The sequence below is a fragment of the Chrysemys picta genome, chromosome 2 (assembly GCF_011386835.1).
Source record: "Chrysemys picta bellii isolate R12L10 chromosome 2, ASM1138683v2, whole genome shotgun sequence".
Taxonomy (NCBI): Eukaryota; Metazoa; Chordata; order Testudines; family Emydidae; genus Chrysemys; species Chrysemys picta.
The window spans coordinates 120,348,048-120,368,322 of NC_088792.1; the positions used below are offsets into that span (position 1 = coordinate 120,348,048).

The 20,275-nt window shown below is 48.1% G+C and overlaps 2 protein-coding genes across 2 annotated transcripts in view; one reads left to right on the top strand and one right to left on the bottom strand.

Annotated features, from left to right (window-relative positions):
- The first annotated feature begins 6,123 nt into the window (after positions 1–6,123).
- Positions 6,124–20,275, top strand: part of LOC101939103 (dynein axonemal heavy chain 5-like) — a 278,668-nt gene continuing 264,516 nt past the window's right edge. Inside the window, exons 1-5 of the mRNA XM_008169357.4 lie at positions 6,124–6,481; positions 6,869–7,056; positions 12,211–12,308; positions 19,569–19,757; positions 19,859–19,933. Coding sequence (XP_008167579.2) covers positions 6,891–7,056; positions 12,211–12,308; positions 19,569–19,757; positions 19,859–19,933 — 528 coding nt within the window. The 5' untranslated portion in view covers positions 6,124–6,481; positions 6,869–6,890. The remainder of the gene's footprint in view (positions 6,482–6,868; positions 7,057–12,210; positions 12,309–19,568; positions 19,758–19,858; positions 19,934–20,275) is intronic.
- Positions 14,946–16,879, bottom strand: LOC135981464 (uncharacterized). The gene is made up of 2 exons (XM_065584118.1): positions 16,416–16,879; positions 14,946–15,421 (listed from the first exon to the last, which is right to left on the bottom strand). Exons 1-2 carry the CDS (start codon positions 16,816–16,818, stop codon positions 14,946–14,948), a joined length of 879 nt encoding a protein of 292 aa, XP_065440190.1. The 5' UTR covers positions 16,819–16,879.

Here is a 20,275-nt window from a genome sequence, read left to right on the forward strand (position 1 = left end):
TCCCAATTCCCCATTGCGCCTGCGCTGAAAGTTCTTCAATGCTGTCTGCGCAGGGCTCGGTCTGTCCTAGAGAGGGGCTTGGTGCTCGCTTCGCGCCCTTCCCCCTTGTGCTCATGGGGCGGGATTTGAAAGCATCTCGTGGAGAGCGGCGTGAAAGCAATTCCTCAGTCAGCCTGGCTCCACTGCCTAGAGCTCTGCTACCCGCGCCAGTGGCGTGACTGCAGCAGCAGTAGTAGGGTTACCATATTTTGAGTGTCCAAAAGGAGGACACTCCACGGGGCCCCGGCCCAGCCCTACCCATGCCCCAACTCCACCCCTTCCCCAAAGTAGTCGCCCCAACTCCGCCCCCTCCCCTGCTTCCCGCGAACATTTGATTCGCGGGAAGCCTGAAGCAGGTAAGGGGTGGGGTGGGGGGAGGAGGCGCGGCCCAGTCTGCCCCCCCCCCCCCGGCGTCTACAGCCTGGGTCGGCTTGGGCCCCGGGGTGCCGGCCCCGGGCCAGCCCCCGGCCAATCACCCCCGGCCCGCCCAGCACTGCTGGTCCCCGGCCCAGCCCCCGGTTCAGCACCCCCGGCCCCGGCCCCCGGCTCGGCACCGCCGGCCCGGCCCGGCGCCCCTGGCTCGGCACCGCCGGCTCGGCATCGCCAGGCCAGCCCCCGGCTCGGCACCGCCGGCCCCGCATGTCCCAATTTTCCCGGACATGTCCGGCTTTTTGGGATTTCCCCCCGGACGGGGATTTGGAGCCCAAAAAGCTGGACATGTCCGGGAAAATGCGGACGTATGGTAACCCTAAGCAGTAGGCTGTCATCCTCTGTGCGGCCAGCCCGAGGGGGTGAGACACACATTTGCCAGTAGGTTTCACTGGTCTTTGGACAAGAGAAGGAGGGATGAAACACAGGGATCTTGGGCTCCATGCCAGGCTGTGGCGGGGAGTATGCTGTAGTGGGCACAGGCCTTCTGCCTGTTCCCACCAAACTTGACCTCCCCCTACCCCCATCCAACTTGTCCCTGTCACTACCTGTCTCTTCTCCACCCTGGCTCTTTGTGCCAGTACAGTTTCACATGCACGCCTGTCTCCTTCACTGGAAGAGCTGTTGGATGCAGGAAGGTTGGGGTGCACTGTCAGAGATGGAGGGCACAAGGTTATTGTAGTGCGTTGGCAGAATTTGGGATGCAGGATTGGATGAGGTGCACTGATAGAGCTGGGGGTGCAGGCAGGGCTGTCCCTAGCTATTCTGGGGCTCTATGCAGCCCCCCACGGGGGGGGGGCCCAGACCTCCATGGGGGGGCTGGCTTGGCGGCAGGGGGGAACCACCCCCCCAGCACTCACCGGGGGCATGGCTGCCAGGACTGGCTCTAGGCACCAGCAAACCAAGCACATGCTTCAGGCATGGCGGAGCAGGGGTGGGAAGAAGTGGGGTGAGGGCGGAGGCTTTGGGAAGGGGTGGAGTGGGGGCAGGGCTGGGGCGGAGCAGGGTGGGAAGGGGCGGGGCAGGGGCTTGGGAAAGAGGTGGGGCAGGGGCTGGAGCAGCATGCAGCTCTGCAGAGCACCAGGAAATTTGGTGCCCATGCAGCTGCATACTTTGCGTATGGGTAAGGACAGCCCTGGGTTCAGGAATGAGTGAGTGCACTAGTAGAGCTGGGGATGCAGGATTGGATAAGGTGCACTGGCAGAGCTGGGGGTGCAGCATAGGTGGTGGGTATCATAGGCCAGGGGAGACTAAGCCTCCCCTAACAGCCAGGCCTTACCCACACTTCACCCCAAGGTACCCTCATGCATCTCACTCTTCCTCCTTGTCCCCAGCCCAGACTACTCCTTTTCCCGCCCTTGCTCAGTTGCTTCCCTGAAGCGGATGGTGTGGGCCTGCCAGGGCCTGGGCCGCCCGGTGCTCTGGGGCTGGGGTTGCCCAGTGAGGTTGCCAGGTGTCTGGTTTTCGACCGGAACACCTGGTAGAAAAGGGACTGTGGTCGCTCCGGGCCGCTAAAAGTTCAGTCGGCAGTGCAGGAGGGCTAAAGCAGGCTCCCTGCCTGCCCTGGCTCCGCGTAGCTCCCAGAAGTGGCCAGCATGTCCAGCTCCTAGATGCAGGGGCAGCCACGGGGACTCTGCACACTGCCCCTGCCCTGAGCACCGGCTCTGCAGCTTCCCTTGTCTGGGAACCACGGCCAGTGGGAGCTGCGGTGGTGACGCCTGCGGCTGCAGACAGCACACAGAGTCCCCAGGCCTCTCCACCTAGGAGCCAGACATGCCGGCTGTTTCCGGGAGCCGCCTGCCCCAGCCTGGTGAAAGTGATTGAGGGTGGGGGAGAATGGGCAACGGAGGGAGGGGGGATGGAGTGAGCAGGTGTGGGACCTTGGAGAAGGGGCGGGGCAAGGGTGTTTGGTTTTGTGCAATTAGAAAGTTGGCAACTCTACTGCCTGGCGCTTGGGCTGCCTGGTGTTCCAGGGCTGGGGCCACTCGAGACAGGACTGGGGTGGGGCAGCTGGCAGGCTGGGACTTGGGGAGTACCCGCGGGCCAGGACTTGGGGTGACTGGGGCCAGGTGTGGTGGGGGGCTTGGGGCTCCAGCGGGGGAGGGAAGGGAAGGAGTCTCGGGCAGAATGGGTAGGGCTGGGGGCTAGCCTCCCCGAACTGGAGGGGTTCAGGTGCCACCCATGGGATGCAGGATTGGGTGAGATGTGCTGGAAGAGTGTGGGGTGCAGGATTGGATGTGTTGTATCGGCAGAGATGGTGGTGCAAGGACATTGGCATTCACTGGTAGAGCTGGGAGGTACAGGAAGGTTGGGATCAGGGCATTGAGTGCACTTGTAATGCTGGGGTGCAGGGTGATTGGGGTGCACTGGCAGGGCTGGCGTTGCAGGGTGGTTGGGGTGCAGAAAGGATGGGGTCCACTGGTAGAAATGGGAGGGTTAGGGGGCTGGGATGCACTGACAGCTTGGGGATCCCATGTCACCTTTACCCCAAAGATTTAGTGTGTGCCATGCACTACCTTGGGCAAAACTCAACAGATGTAGACCATTTTCACTTGCATCACATCAATAATATGATTTGTAATATGAGTGCAGGGGACTGGACTAGATACCTCTTGAGGTCCCTTCCAGTTCTGTGACTTTATGATTCTAGCTCTGGGCAAAAAAAAAAAAAAAAACCACCTAGAAACGTTTTAAACTTTAAAAAAAAATTTCAGGGTTTATGCTTCCAGAACCCCTGGCTCAAATTACACAGGTCAGCATTGCAGTGTGAGAAGATACAGACGCTGGAGTAGCCGTGAGATTCCCCACTACCCAGTGAAATCGAGCTGAAATCACTAAGAACTGGGCTAAGTGGCAGAACCTTAGAACTCGGCATTGCAGAGGTGGCAGTAAGCAGTGGCAGAGATAGCAGTGGCACCTGGTGGCAGAGATAGCGGCAAATGGCAGCAGAGAGAGCAGCAGTGCTGAGCAGTGGGAGAGGCGGCAGCCAGTGGCCAACAGTGGCAGTGGCTGCTGGCAGCGGCAGCAGTAGAGGCATTGTTCAGTGCCTCCCTGATGTTTTCAGGGGTGAGAAGTGAACCCATGTAAATGCACCACTGAATTCTGGGATTTCTGTGACCTCAAACTGTGATGCTGACAAACCAGGTTCTAGCTCTTGCCCAGGCTGCAGGCATTAGCTAAGAACTAACAAACTCGTAGCTGGAGACCAGACCAGATCACCTGTATGTTAGTTTTGCTCAAAATAGGTTAATATATTATAAGAATGTATGAAGTGTTTAGATGCTATGAAATGCTTGTAAATTGCTTCATGCGTTAATCTCACTTGTAATGTTGGTATTTCATGCTATAAGAAAATAAGTACATTTTGCTTTATAACTTTGAAAATGTTTGCTCTGAACTTGTGAACTCAGGCATGGGAATTGTCTCTTCTGCCCATTCAGAAGGACTATCAAAATCGGATTGGCCATCAAGGAACATCACAATATAAAGGATTGGATAATGGCCATGTCACACCCTGGAAATGCTATGTGAAAGGAAGCATGTCCTGTGGATTTGGAAGCTGAATGAAAGAAATAAAACAAAGTGACAGAAAAGTTTTCCATTTCTATTCGTTGTTTAAATTCTGACAAGGCCAGAGACTCTAAACTGAAGCAGAGATCCCCAGGGGTTACCCCTGGGTCTGCTTTGAATTGACAGATCATGACAACTCTGTCACTCTTACGATTTAGATATCTCATTTGTGCGTATATGCTTGCTTTAACCTGTAAATAACTCTCATTTCTTTTCTCTAGTTAATAAACCTTTATGTAGTTTATTACAGGTTTGGCTATGGGCATTGTCTTTGGTGTAAGATCTAGGGTACCAATTGATCTTTGGGTAAGTGACTGGTCTCTTGGGACTGGAAGCAACCTGAATATTGTATGAATTTTGGTGTGAGTGACCATTTATCACTAAGTCCGGTTTGTCTGGGTCGCAAGATATACTGGACAGTCTCAGGCAGCGTTTTTCAAACTTCGGGTTACGACCCAGTACTGGGTTGCAGCATGTCAGGCACTGGGTCGCTCTGGTCAGCACCGCCAACCAGGACATTAAAAGTCCCGTTGGCGGTGCTGCCCAGCTAAGGCAGGCTAGTGCCTACCTGTTTTGACACCGCGCTGTGCTCTGGAAGCGGCCAGCAGGGGGGCCACGGGGCTCCATGCACTGTGCCCGCCCCGAGCACTGGCTCCGCACTCCCATTGGCCGGAACTTGCGGGGTGGGGGTGGGGGTGCGGTGCCTCTGGGCGAGAGTCGCGCAAAGTTGCTTGTGTGCCTCCACCTAGGAGCCAGACCTGCTGCTGGTCACTTTCAGGGTGCAGCTCAGTCCATGGTGCCAGGACAGGTGGAAAGCCTGCCTCCACACCCAGGCTGTGCTGCTGACCGATAGCCACCAGAGGTAAGTCTGCACCCCAACCCTGTGCCCCAATCCCCCGCCCCATCTCTGAGCCCTCCCCAAACCTGGAACCCCTTCCTGCACCCCAAGCCCCTCATCCCAGCCCCAGAGCCCCCACCCTGCAGCCCTCACTCCTGCACCCTAACCCTCTGCCTCAGCCCTGAGCCCCTCCCACATCCCAAGCCCCTCATCCCCAGCTCCGTTGGGTCGCTCACATCAACAGTTTTCTTCAACTGGGTCCCCAGAAAAAAAACTTTGAAAATCACTGGTCTAAGGGGACTGTCTGTCACTCCGTGGTAAACTTGTTATAGTGATCCAGAAGTTCACTTTTATTACTGCCTTGGTGAATCTAATTTTAGAACACACCACCGGTTTGGGGTGTCTACCCTGCATCTTAACAGTCTGCCCTGAGGTTGGTATTCTTGATTGTAAGACATTCCAGACAGCGTGACACAGACAACCAACTGTGAGAGGAGTGCAGTGGAGGGAAAGGGGAGTGGCATGTTAAAGGGAAATTTGTCCATTGGACTTTCACACCAGAGGTGGGTAACTGAGGCAGAGGACACTGCCCAATGTGCTGTGGGGCGGGTGTTTACTTATGGTTTACATGCTTTTGAATTGTTGTTGCAGTGTTTTCCCAAATGAAGGCTGGTTTCCCTTTCCCTTTTAATAAAAGTTTTCTTTTGTGATATGCAGACTCAGTGCTTGCGAGTGGGGAAGTGTTGCCTCTTAGAAGCACCTAGGGGTGGTATTTAGTTTTCCCACATTACTGGGTGAAGGCTTGAGCCATTTCTGTTTTGCTATGTTAAGAGAGCCCCTAGAAGATATTGAACCCATCCCTTGTCCTGCAGACACCACCTCATAGAGGGGTTACAGGTAATACATTTAAAACAAATTACAAATGTCAGATATTGTCAGTTACAGCAGCAACACAAATAGCAAGCAATACAGTGTATTTCATATTGATTTCTAAATAGCCTTGCCCCAGCAGAGAGAGAGAAGAAATGCCAACTAAAAGTAATTGCTAAATCTTTTTTCTGAAATGGGCGTACTAACTTTCACATAGTACAGAGCACAGGCAATTGCATAATGTAACCTGAAGAGAATACAAAGAATTTCCAGCTCTCTGGGAGGTTGTTGTTAAGACGAAACACTTCATTGCTGGGATACAGCTAACTATGCCCTCCCATGAGTCAGTGTACAATTCCACTGTGTGTACATATGCTCCATAGCAACAGCACATTAGCAAGTGGGGAGGCTCAAGGGAGCTGTTTGTTTGGAGGTTTCCCTTCTCTTACAGAGAAAATGAAATTACATGAAAAAGACTGATGGGCAATAATGAAATGAAAACCTCAGCAGGCAAAGTGGGGATTAGGGAGAGATGAGGTGTCTCCAGGGCTCTGGAGTTTTTGCTGGGTTTGCAAGAATTGCTGTAGCAGCTGAGGAATTCAGAGTGCCCAGGAAGACAGCAAACTCAAAAACCTGCTAAGAGAGCAAGCAAGTCTCCCAGCTCCTTATGCCCCAGGCTTCTCTGCAGGACCTGCAACAGAGCTTACAGTAGGAGCTTACGCTCTCCCCAAAAGGGTGAGTTTCTAACTCCAATAATTGCAAATCTGAGTAAGGGATAATGACAGAGACAATCAAAAACTTTCAGGATAGTTGTATTAAGGACAAATAGAAAGGGGCTTTTATTGTTTTGCAAACCACCAGCTGGGGTAGTTTTGCAAAACTAAAGCTGTGGGTAGTTTGGATCTAACTAAGTCCCATTTTAACTGAATTTGCAAAATCTTGAGATGGGAAGCAATTGGATGTACTGCTAGTCAAAAGTCCCCTGTTCTGTAGTGTTGGATGCTATAAATGGAAAAAAAAACTTGAAGGTGTAATAAATGTGCACCTGTCTTTTAATGTTACAAGGACAGTTTGTGAACTTCACTATCCAGCTGTCAGTCATCTTCTATCTCATTGTCTTAGGTTACTTTGTGTGCTGCCGCAGATGGAGGCGGCAGGGGGATGCGTGACTGAATCAGGGGGCGGAGGTGAGCTCAGCCCTGCTACCCCTGAACCTGCACAGCAAGAAGCAGACCAAGAGCCAAGAGAGGCCTTAGCTGTCTCCAAGCCTGACATTGAGCTCAGTCCGCCTCTCATCACTATCAACAAAGGTAGGGGAGGAAATAATGGAAACGCTTTATATTGACACTATCTGGGAAATGATTTTCTAGGAACAAAAAAAGAAACTCACTATTCAGTAGAATTTTTCACTTTAAAACAGGCCCCTGCACCTGTAGGGAAGGTAGGGCCTAGATTAACAAAGGCTCAGAATCACAAAGCTCACGGTGTGAAGCAGGGGTGCTGAAGGCCCAGAGGTCCAGCCTAACAAGGCAGTGAAGTTGCTTGGCTTATCCCGGAGAAAGAGTGAAACCCCCTAGGGAGTCTGACACCCTGAATGGTCCTCCCAGAGACTGTTCCAAAGCTGGGGCCAAAGCACCGATCCTGTGGATCTGTGACAACATTGTTCGGTACTTTCAATTAAATGATAAAGACAATAAGGCGAGGGCTTCTTTAGGAGACAGGAAAAGCAATATTTAGGAGTTATCTAATAACCAGTGCAAAAGAGGAAAGAGCTCAACAAAAATAGGTAGCAACAGATTCATAGAACTACAGATTAGAAAAAAATGTTGACAGATAACTAATACTATGGGGAAATTGAATATGCTGATGATAAACATTACTGAAAACCTCTAAGGTACATAACAGAATTTCTATGAGAAAAAAAATACATGTGACAAGTTGTTGGTTCATGAACTTGAAGGGGTTCAAAAGCAATCTCACCAGTTAAAATGATCAGCAAGAGGAAGTTACACATCCTAGTGAAATATGTGTGTTTTCCATTGTAATCATAGTAACTTTCATATTCCGGTTATTCCATATGCTGAAGTTATTAAAACCTATCTGGAAGTAGGAGGCTTGCCAAAAATATGTGAGATTGATAATGAAAATTTAGATGAAGAAATAACAGAGAAGTTTTAGAGGCAATAACAAGTATGAAAAGTGGTGACATTCCAGGGTCTAACGGGTTTCCAGCTTAATTTTAAAATGTATTTAGAAGGTATTAGTTGGGTCTTTAATGGATATTATTAATACTGCTATGGAAGCGTAGCCCTTTTTAATTACTTCCATCTTGCTCTGCCCTGACTGGCTGCAAAGCCTCTCAAATAAAATTTTAAACAAAAACCTTCACACCAAAATAGTCCTTTTCTCTCCAGGCATTTCAGCTGGGGTGCAGTTTTCCTAATGTTCCTCCACAGTTTGGAAGAGTCAGAACATTTCTGTCTCATCCTCCCTTGCCTGGGAGAGTTTAGTCCATAGTCCACAAAGGAAGTCAACAAACTAGCATTGATATGTATAACAACCTGTCCTGAACTCAGAGGTCATCAGCCCTGATCCAGCAAGGCATTTACGCATGTGCTTAGCTTTAAGCATCTGAGTAAATCCATTGTCTTCATTGGGACCACTCATACACTTAAAGGTAAGCACATTCTAGAGTGTTTTGCTGGATCAGGGCTAGAGTTCTGAGCATTTTGCAGGACTGTGACCTTATTACTGATTAAACAAAGACTGTGAATGGCTAGCCAACTACAAAAGCAGTTTCTCCTCCCTTGGTGTTCACACCTCAACTGCTAGAAGAGGGCCTCACCCTCCCTGATTGAACTAACCTCGTTATCTGCAGACTTATTCTTGCCTGCATATTTATACCTGCCTCTGGAAATTTCCATTACATGCATCTGACGAAGTGGGTATTCACCCACGAAAGCTTATGCTCCAATACATCTGTTAGTCTATAAGGTGCTACAGGGCTCTTTGTTGCTTTTTACAGATCCAGACTAATACGGCTACCCCTCTGATACTTGACCTTATTACTGTTGCTCCTTTGTCCTGAACAGTTAACAGATAGTCTAGACATTGCAGCTTGCATGGGTGGCAGGTATCATAGGCTGGGGGAGGCTCTGCCTCCCCAAATAGTGAGGTGTGGCCCCACCCATGCTCTGCTCTCAGGCTCCTTTCTGCCTGCTTCCCGCTTGTGGCTGGAGTCCATTTTCCCTCTGGGGTGGCCCCAGCTCAGGCTGCGCCACCTGCCCTCCTTGTGCTCCAGGGCTGGGGGGCTGCAGCCACGCTGCCTGCCCTCCCAGTGCTCTGGGGAGGGGAAGCTGCGTCTGCACTGCCAGCCTCCCGGTGCGCCGGGGGAGGAGAGGAGCTAGGCTGGGGTGGGGGCTGGTGGCTCCGGTGGGGCGGGGCCTCGGGTGGAAGGGGTGTGGCTGAGGCCTAGCCTCCCCCACCTGGTGATTCACGCACTACCCATGGCAGCTTGTTTCCATTAGGAGAACTCCAAGCCTGCCTTTCCAGCTTCCACTCTGCCCAAAAAGCCACACTACCAGAATTTCTCCTGCTTTTTCTTTGCTTTGTGTCTGCTCTCTGGTTCACTGTTTACCCATGCCCTGATGGACAGCAGCAACCATATCAATCCCTGGCCCCTGAGTTTGCATTCACTTTAGTCCTTGGGCAATGGCATTCATTGTTTTAGCTATCACTAAATGAAGGGGCATTTAATCGATCCCTCATTCACCTGAATGGAAGGTGACTAGCATGACCATCAGCTTCACTGTAGTTTCTGATTGATCAGACATGTTTGCTGGGAGCCTCCCAACATCCAGCATAACAATATAGTGCTGAATCAGGACCTCAACATCCAAATGTCCTAATAGCCAGACACAGTCACAGACTCTTCCATTCCACAACAGACTCCCTGTCTATTCCAATATACAGCCACCTACCATGCATGCACCCAGTTCTTCACAGTCACACACAAGCTCAGGGCATCTGCACCTGTACTTCCCCTCAGTGGTCCAGCAAAGGCACCCACTCTCAGGCTTCCAGCTCCCAAGCCATTGCTTTCTTGTGTGGAGTCCTGTGTCCCCGTTTCTCCTGACCAGAGTATCTCTAGGTTGAACAGTTCCTTGTCTTCACTGTGTTATTCCGAGCAAAGAAGAGTCTGCCTAAGCAGGCCTGTTTGCCTCCCCCCTCAGTGACAGTACACAGCGTGACTGCCCATAGTTATAAGTTATCACACAACTTTTCCTAAGCAAGCATATTTTATTCTTAAGGTAAAAGCACTACAGAGAAAACACATTAAAACAATAAAAGAACCCGTACCCATGCTAATAAGCTTACCAGAGATCACTCTCCACCCCTCGCCCGAAGGCTCTGGTCAGAGTGTCAGTCCTTCCAACCGTTCCCTATGAATCTCCTCCCACTGCTGTAGAATGGAGATCTTGTCCATTTGCTGGATCAGATCAAAAGCTCTGAGGCTGTTTAAAACCAGATTACTTATCCAGAAATCCGCTCTTTGTCTGTTGGTCCCGGGAGAATCCAGTCTGAACAATATATGTGAACCTCTCTAGGATGGTGGTTTCAAAGGACTGATAACTGAAAGAATTACTTTTGCAGACACTATCCTAGAGCAGTTTCATATTATCTCACAATAACACTTGAACAATTACATTTTGAATAGTATGGACCCCCAAAGTATTAAACTCAATTCAGTAAGGTTTGTCCAGGATATTGTTAATTTATCATGTTAACGTTGTGTGTTAGTGTGACTGTGAGGAAAAGGATTTGCATTGTGGATAATTGTGTTTTGGAAAAGAAAGCAACTTTGTTGTGTGGCTGAGGAGTCTATGAGTGTGTTTGTGTGGTAAGGCATGTAAATGGATGTTGATACTGGTTTACCGGGTGATTCCCTTCATTTTTAATAATTATGTTTAGAGGAAATGCACTTAAGCAACCTCATGTATGGGAATATTACATCAACAAGGGAGCAGGAAGAACACATTTTTAATATAAGAGATAGAAAGACCATTCAGGACAATAAAGGATACTCTATCTAGAAACTGGAATATTTTAAAAATTAGTCAACTTAAAAAAAAAAATCAAGTTCACAGAGTGCTTTTAATTTTTAGAGGGGCACGATTTTAGTTTATGTCTGTGTTATTTATCTGGAATCACACAGCATAGGATTCTTTCACACCAGTGATATAGAATATTGATGAAGCATCGATGTATGCTTTTTAAAGCTAGCTCTAGGGCTGATCAAAATTTTTCTGTCAAAACTGAAACAGAAAATTGGGTTTTTCAACTAAACTGCAACTCCCATGAGGCACTGTGTAGGTGTTTTGAATCAAAAATGTTTATTTTCAGCTGCAAGCTTTTGGCTGATAATGTTAGGTTTTCAGCTAGAATTTTTTAAGTTTTTGAGTGAAATTTTTATATTTTAATTTTTCGTCAAAATTTTCCATGGGAAAAAAGACAGTATTCCAACTTACTCTAAATAGTACATATGACTGAAAAGTGGATTTTATTATTATTTAATATTGGTATTATGATAGCATCCAGAGGCCCAATCAGGACCAGGGCTTCATTGTTCTAGATGCTGTACAAACATACATGAAGACACAATCCCTCCCTCAATGAGCTTGCAAGACAAGTGACATACAAAGGGTAGTGGGAGACCATTACAATTAAATATATACATTTACAATTTTCTTCTTCTAATAATTATGAATAGTCCAGTTCATAGAATATCAGGATTGGAAGGGACCTCAGGAGGTCATTTAGTCCAACCCCCTGCTTAAAGCAGGGCTAATCTTCAGACAGATTTTTGCCTCAAATCCCTAAATAGCCCCCTCAAGGATTGAGCTCACAACCCTAGGTTTAGCAGGCCAATGCTCAAACCACTGAGCTATCCCACCCCCTGCAAACATTACTTTCCTTGAGGAGTGCTGCACTCCAAATTAAAAGTACTGCTCACAGGGTAAGGTACAATTTGAGTAAGGGTAGCAAAATCAAGCCCAAAGACATTGATTTCTTAGAGACACTGTGACAGAGGTAGGTCTTGAGGAGAGAGTAGTGGCACTATGGATTAGTTCAGGGAAATATTTGCATTCTTCCTGTCAAATATATATGCATGTATTTGTTTAATTTATGCTTGCAGTGTTACAATTTTTTTCAATTAACATGTAACAAAAAAATCCCCAAAATGATTGTGCATGTGTTGTTAAATAGATACTCAGTTTCATTTGCACCAAGGAAGGGCTCGCTGATCTATAATTCCCAGAATTTTCCTTAGTTCCTTTTCAAAGATAGATGCTTTATAGCAACTTTTCTATCATCACTTGTGATTGCTGGTGTTAAAGATGCACTGTATTGCATATACAGCCAGTTAATATGAATAACTATAGCTTGCCATTTCTTTATCCTAGATGGTGAAGGAAAGGGCCACAGGCGTAGAGGTGCCTTTAAGAAGAACACTGAGCCAAGATCAGCTATAACAGTGTCATCTTCAACTGCTGCTGTTTCGGCAAGTGATTTCATTTTAAAATCTCTTGTCACCTAACTTTTGTCTTTTAACTATCAAAGCTTTTCCTTTACAGATCATTCTCGAAGGGTTCATTGTCAAAATACAGTTGCTAAATTTGGTATAGACCTGCAAGGTGCTAAGGCCTGGATCCTCGAAGATATTTAGGCGCTTAATTCTCATTGAAATCAATGGGAGTTGGGCACCTGCATACCTTTGAGGATCTGGGCCTAAGGCCTTGTCTACACTACGAGAGTAGTTCGATTTTACTTGCATCGAATTTTTGGAATCGATATTGCAAAGTTGAACGTGTGTGTCCACACTAAGGACAGTAATTCGACTTTGTGAGTCCACACTAACGGTGAAAGCGTCGACATTCGAAGCGGTGCACTGTGGTCAGCTATCCCACAGTTCCCGCAGTCCCCTCTGCCCATTGGAATTCTGGGTGTAGCCGCAAAAGCCTTCTGGGTAACAAAATGTGTCCAGGGTGCTTTTGGGTAAGTGTCGTCATCCGTCCATCAGTCCCGCCCTCCCTCCCTGAAAGCGCCGGCGGGGAAATCAGTTCGCGCACTTTTCCAGTCATTGACAGCGCGGACGCCACAGCACTGCGAGCATGGAGCACGCTGCGACCATCGCTGCAGTTGTGGCCGCTCTCAACGCCTCGCAGCTTATCATACAGGTTTCCCTGAGGCAGATGCAGAAAAGTCAGGCGAGGAGGCTACGGCACCGCAGTGATGGCCTGAAGTCTGAGAGTAGCACAGACCTCTCAGAAAGCACAGGACCCAGCGCCGAGGACATCACGGTGGCAATGGGTCATGTTGATGCCGTGGAACGGCGATTCTGGGCACGGGAAACAAGCACTGAGTGGTGGGACCGCATAGTGCTGCAGGTCTGGGATGAATCCCAGTGGCTGCGAAACTTTCGCATGCGGAAGGGAACTTTCCTGGAAGAGTTGCTGTCCCCTGCCCTGAAGCGCAATGACACCCGGTTGCGAGCTGCACTGACTGTCCAGAAGCGAGTGGCCATAGCCCTCTGGAAGCTTGCAACGCCAGACAGCTACCGGTCAGTCGCGAACCAGTTTGGGGTGGGCAAATCTACCGTGGGGGTTGTTGTGATGCAAGTAGCGAAGGCAATCGTTGATGTACTGCTGCCAAAGGTAGTGACTCTGGGAAACGTGGAGGCGATCATAGATGGCTTCGCAGCGATGGGATTCCCAAACTGCGGTGGGGCCATAGATGGAACTCACATCCCTATCCTGGCCCCGGACCACCAGGCCACCCAGTACATTAACCGAAAGGGCTACTTTTCCATGGTGCTGCAAGCACTGGTGGACCACAGGGGACGTTTTACCAACATCTACGTGGGATGGCCGGGCAAGGTTCATGACGCTCGTGTTTTCAGGAACTCTGGTCTGTTTAAACGGCTGCAGCAAGGTATTTACTTCCCGGACCACAAAATAACTGTTGGGGATGTGGAGATGCCTATAGTGATCCTCGGGGACCCAGCCTACCCGCTAATGCCCTGGCTCATGAAGCCCTATACTGGCGCCCTGGACACTGAAAAAGAACTCTTCAACTACCGGCTGAGCAAGTGCAGAATGGTGGTGGAGTGTGCTTTTGGCCGTCTCAAGGGGAGATGGAGAAGCTTACTGACTCGCTGTGATCTCAGCGAAACCAATATCCCCATTGTTATAGCAGCTTGCTGTGTGCTCCACAATCTCTGTGAGAGCAAGGGGGAGACCTTTATGGCGGGGTGGGAGGTTGAGGAAAATAGCCTGGCTGCTGATTACGCACAGCCAGACAGCCGGGCGATGAGAAGAGACCAGCGGGAAGCGCTGTGCATCCGGGAGGCTTTGAAAGCTAAGTTCCTGAGTGAGCAGGGTAACCTGTGACTTTCAAGTTTGTGTACAGAGAAGCTGAACCTGCCCCCGTTTCTTTACCCAGTTAATGTTGACTATCCTATCCAGTTACATACCCCCTTCACCCCCCTTCCAACACACGTTTCGAAATAAAAATAGTTCTACTTTGTTAATGCACACCGTTTTCTTTAATACTGTTTTCGCGGGAATTTTTTAAAACTGGGACGCAGACTGTGGTGCGGAGCGGGTGTAGTGTAGTGACGCGAATGAAGCTTCTAAACTCAAGGATTGAGAGGCTCCGCTGCGGTGGGATGGTTGTTTCAACGGAGCCTGTCACCCCTCCTGATCGGGACTGTGTGTATGGGGGGGCTATGTGACTTTGTGGCAGGGGGAGGACGGTTACAGATCCCCTGCTGCGTGGCTCTGTGATCCTGCATAAGGACCGCCGCTTAAGATCTGTAACTGCCCTCCCCCGCCACAAAGTCACAGAGCAACCCACCCCCCACCACATAACATGAAAACCACCTCCAAGACTAACCTGGGTAACTAGTCACTGCATCACTGCACTGTGTATGTGCCCTGCTGCTGTACCTGCCCCCGCCTATGTACCCTGCCAAAGGTGACTGTCCTGTCCAATTACCAACCCCCTTTCCCCTCCTCCTCCAAAAGAACATGATTGAAACAGTAGTTAACAGAAACGTATTTTTTATTATCAACTACACATGGAACTGGGAGGTGAAACTTGGACGGGGGCTTGTGTCAGGCGGGAAGGAAAGAACTTTTCAAATTTTGGGGAATGAGAGCCTTCTGCTACTAGAGCTCTCTGCAGGGGTGGAGTGAGAGTTAGCACGGACTCTGCCGCCTCTCCTTCTTTGCACTTTGGGTGAGGTGGGTATGGGACTTGGTGGCGGGGGAGGGCGGTTAGAGATAGACTGCAGCGGGGCTCTGTCCTCCTGCCTCCGTTCCTGCAGAACATCCACAAGGCGCCGGAGCGTGTCTGTTTGCTCCCTCAGTAGTCCAAGCAGCGTTTGAGTCGCCTGCTGGTCTTCCTGCCGCCACCTCTCTTCCCGATCCATGTTTGCTTGGTGCATTTGGGTCAAGTTCTCCCGCCACTGGGTCTGCTGTGCTGCCTGGGCTCGGGAACAGGCCATAAGCTCCGAGAACATGTCCTCCCGTGTCCTCTTCTTCCTACGCCTAATCTGCGCTAGCCTCTGGGAGTGTGATGCCAGGCTAGGTTGTGAGACAGTCGCAGATGGGGCTGTGGAAATGGGAAAAAGGGAGTGAATTCCTCAGAAAGATAAATGTAGTTGTGAACAAAGAACATAGTCTTTCTCTGTGAACAAGACCATGCACAGCACCTATCACATGCGCACTCAGCACAAGGTCGAATTCTCGGCCTTCGCATTCAGTGCCTGGGGTCTTGCACAGCACATTTGAGAAGCGGGGCAGCACAACGGAATTTCTGTTGCAGGCAGACATGGTAAGCCGTAGACTTGTGGCAGTTTAAAACTTTTATATTACCACTGGCCTCATTTCACATTTAAAGCAATGTCAGTCCCTGCTGCCAGCAATCCGGCAAGCGGGAACTCTGCCCCTGTCCCACCCCCTCGCGGCTGTCCCCGGGAACGATCCCTTTCGGCTGCCCCTCTCCCGCCTCCACCGCGTGGCTGCAAACCAGCGGTTACAGTTCTGTAAAGGAACGGGCAAGCAGTCCCAACACTAACATTCCCCTACCTAATTCAAAGCAGGTCACCATGGGCGACATCACCCTGATGAGGATCTCTGAGAGCGAGAGAGAGAGAATGCTCCGGGAAAGCCTCCAAAGACCAGGGCCGTATGCCGCCCTGCTGTGCAGAGCAATGATTCCCGAGTACTTGATAGTCTCATGGCGCGGCAACGTGTCGTACTTCGGAGGACCCAATAAGGCCGCTCTCCCCAGGAACCTCATGCAACGGCTTTCCAATTACCTCCAGGAGAGCTTCATCGAGATGTCCCAGGAGGATTACTGCTCTATCCCCGGACATATAGACCGCATTTTACTGTAGCTGCAGTAGCAGGGACTAAACAGTAGAGCGGCTTGGGCAGGACAATCACGGAAAACCGGACATTGCTAGATTTTTTTTCAAAACTTGCACTGCCCATGACTGAACCGTTAAGCGCCTAGGGCAAAGTAATCATGAACAACCCATTCTTTTAATTGTTAATATTCCTCTTCTGTTAAAAATAAATGTTTAGATGTTTACAACACTTACTGGCTGATCCTTCCCCAGATTCTGTGTCCGGGGTAACGGCTGGGGACGCTTGGTAGGGGATCTCTGTAAGGGTGATGAAGAGATCCTGGCTGTCGGGGAAATCAGCGTTGTGAGAGCTGCCGACTGCCTCGCCCTCCTCATCTCCTTCCTCATCTTCCCCATCCCCTAACATGTCTGAGGAACCGGCCGTGGACACTATCCCATCCTCAGAGTCCACGGTCACTGGTGGGGTAGTGGTGGCGGCCGCACCGAGGATGGAATGCAGTGCCTCGTAGAAACGGGATGTCTGGGGATGGGATCCGGAGCGTCCGTTTGCCTCTTTGGTCTTCTGGTAGCCTTGTCTCAGCTCCTTGATTTTCACGCGGCACTGCGTTGCATCCCGGCTGTATCCTCTCTCTGACATGTCTTTAGAGATCTTCTCATAGATCTTTGCATTCCGTTTCTTGGAGCGCAGCTCAGAAAGCACGGACCCATCGCCCCACACAGCGATGAGATCCAAGACTTCCCGATCAGTCCATGCTGGGGCCATCTTTCTATTCACAGACTGCACGGCCATCACTGCTGGAGAGCTCTGCATCGTTGCCAGTGCTGCTGTGATCGCCACGATGTCCAGACAGGAACTGAGATTCAAACTGGCCAGACAGGAAAAGGAATTCAAATTCAAATTTTCCCGGGGCTTTTCCTGTGTGGCTGGTCAGAGCATCCGAGCTCGTACTGCTGTCCAGAGCGTCAACAGAGTGGTGCACTGTGGGATAGCTCCCGGAGCTATTAGCGTCGATTTCCATCCACACCTAGCCTAATTCGACATGGCCATGTCGAATTTAGCGCTACTCCCCTCGTCGGGAGGAGTACAGAAATCGAATTAAAGAGACCTCTATGTCGAACTAAATAGCATCGCAGTGTGGACGGGTGCAGGGTTAATTCGATGTAACGGCGCTAACTTCGACATAAACGCCTAGTGTAGACCAGGCCTAAGTGCCTTTTGGGTGGTGCCGAGTTCCTTCAACCTCTGTTGACAGCAATGAACAGCAGTTCCTAGGAAGCCCTCATGACATGTGCAGAAGAAGACCTGTTATTTTCTGTGGTTACAATATTTTTATATTTGGTTTCTGTGCCTCACACAGTGGTTCACTTCTTTTCTTTGTCTTCATAGGTTAAAGATAACCTAGGAAGACTTGACTAAGTGCTTCACAAACAAAGTGAAGGAAGCTTACACTAGGAGTGTATCCTCATTCTGCTCCCATTCATGATCTGAATAAAAATGTCAATCTGCTGTATAGCTTCTCTGTGTCACAATCCTCACTCAGAAAATAATTTAAAATATCCTACAACAGTGGAATTCTCAAAAAACAACAACAACAAAACCTACATCAGATGATATATATAAAATGATGCTTGCTTAGTCACCTAAATAACCATATTAAGAGACAAGGAGGGACTGAATTTCCAGTATTTTATCCATCAAAGAGATGATAAACTCTTACTGCAGTGACATTAGCTAGAGCACTAATTAAGAATGGCACCACTAACTGCTCTAAATTAAACTTAAATTCTCCTGTTATACCTAGCCAGTATCACTAATAATTGTACATTCAAGTGGTAAGTCTTCTGACTCTTGTTGAATGACATTTGTCTTGAGGGATACTGGAATTGGAACTTTCATCCTGGGCATATTGTAATACAAAACAAGAAAATCTGTTACTGGCATGGAAGTCAAAGCTATTACATTAATGATAGAGATGGCCCATGAATGGAAGAATTCTGTGTGGATCAGAAAAATGTGGCTCTTAGAGGCATAAGAATAGATCGGCCAAGTAACTAGTTATTTAGCTCCTCTTCCTGTGGCTCAGAGAGGTAAGGGAAATGCTTCTTAGAGGTAGGAAAGGATGCTTAGAAACATCAGGATAGATTTTCTGGTGCAAGACTAAAGTGTAGAGGAAAGGTGGCTTTAAGTCACATTTATGCTCCCCAATTCAGTGACCAAGTGAGGGTCAACCCAATCTCTGAGGTAATTAAGAGCATGCTAACAGCTGCTATAATTTGTACCTGACTGTCCCGTGCCCCAAGAACTGTTCCATTAGCTGGAGATAGCTGGAGTATAAGGACATTGTGGCCGCATCCCATTTTTCCCAGCCATACCTCCTGCACTGGGAACAGGGAGGAGGGGAGTTGTAAGAGCAACTAAGGCAGCCCCATACCACACAAGCAGTTTCCTGCAGATGAAGGGAATGCTCAGGTTGGTGGTTAAGATGGCTGTATGACTGCTTTGTGCCGCAGGACCCTGCAAACCAGAGGACCTGGCTCATTGGAATTAATCTTTACTTTTCATTTTTCTATGAGGTGTATATTTCTTCTTATAAAATTGGTAAAGATTTGCTATTTATTCTAAAATTTCTTCTTCACCATGTGCTTTCCTCCTTATTATAGAGATCTGAAGATTGTTTAAAAATCCTTTGTCTGTATGGGCTTTTCTCTTTCCATTTCTATTACAGTCCTTCTCTGAGCTACATCTGAAAGCCCAGTTAAACATGTTCCAGTAAGAGAGGAGAGTGAGGCTGATGGTGATTTTGCTGTGGAGCTGTTTGTTTGTTTGTTTCTGCTGAGTAACACTCTTGCAATGGTAGTTCACAGTGCTGACAGTAGAGATGGCCATGGAGCAAAGCTGAGAAATAAACACTTAGAGGTTTGGAAGCTGGATTCCCAGAGTTCAGCATCTATGGATTAGGTCCAGTTTTGACATACGTTTTTATTGTGAATTTAGGTCTGAGTACACCTCTATTTCTGAGGTGCAGATGTGAAGTTTTAATTGTACTGGCCCTATAATGTATAATATTTTTGCCTTGGAGAGTTCCCTAGAACTGATGTTCCTCTCTTTTTTTTATTTAACTTTTTAATGATATTTTCTTGTACAATATTGTAGATATCAATCTATGCAACTATTTGTATCATTACTGTAAAATAAAAACTTTAAAAATATTTTAAATGTGTTAAAAGGCATTTCACTAAGCCAAGTAATGTACCTTCCATCAAATCTCTCTGTTTAAATAATTGTTGAAACTGTCTTAAAAAGCAACAGCATATGCTGCTTAAATTTTAAATGAAAAAAAGGGTGCAGAAAAATAATATATTTTCTAAAACATTTTTATCTTCTAGCCAAATGGGAAGAAAAATGTAGTGCTATCCAGTGAAGCTAAGAAAGAATTGGCCAAGCAGGCCAAAGTCACCAAGGAGGAGAGAAGAGCTCAGTTAGACGACAGACACAAGTATTTGATATTAAGATTAGCAGATGGGATAGGCTTAAATGAACAGGAAGTAGAGGACTTCATTATTTCTGATGAAAAGGTAATATTTATTTTGTATCTATTAAATGTTTCCTAAATTGCCATACATCAGATTTTTCTCAGAATATTTTATAATTAACTAGCACTATAATTTTGTTTTAGTTTCAGCTTGTAGGAGAATTCTTTGCAGAGAACAGACTTAAAAAGTTACTTTTCTTTTACCAAGATGCATGGCAGGTATGTTTCTAGCGTTACTGTTGCAAATAGCAAAGTTAGATTAAAACATTTTTGAAAGGAAATTGCATATTTATTAGAAAGCTCAGAAAATCTTAAAGAGCATTCTCTTACATGTACATTTGTATTTTCAAACCATAGGTCTAATTCTGCTCCCTCTGAAGTCACTGGCAAAATCCCCATTGACTTCAGTGGGAACAGGAGCAGGCCCTCTTGGTATGGTATGGTATGGTACTATTCTTAATCTCAGTAGAAAACAGAAGACTCAGAAATGGCCAAAAGAGGAAGTTATCAAGATTTAAAAAGGGATTGACTGTTCACTTTGGTAAACTGTTCACTATGATA

Excerpts from the sequence above, each read along its gene's own strand:
- LOC135981464 (XM_065584118.1), bottom strand. The coding sequence starts at position 16,818 with ATGTCAGAGAGAGGATACAGCCGGGATGCAACGCAGTGCCGCGTGAAA. Across the intron at positions 15,422-16,415 it reads ATCTGGGGAAGGATCAGCCA|CCCCATCTGCGACTGTCTCA; the intron begins GTAAGTGTTGTA and ends CCATTTCCACAG.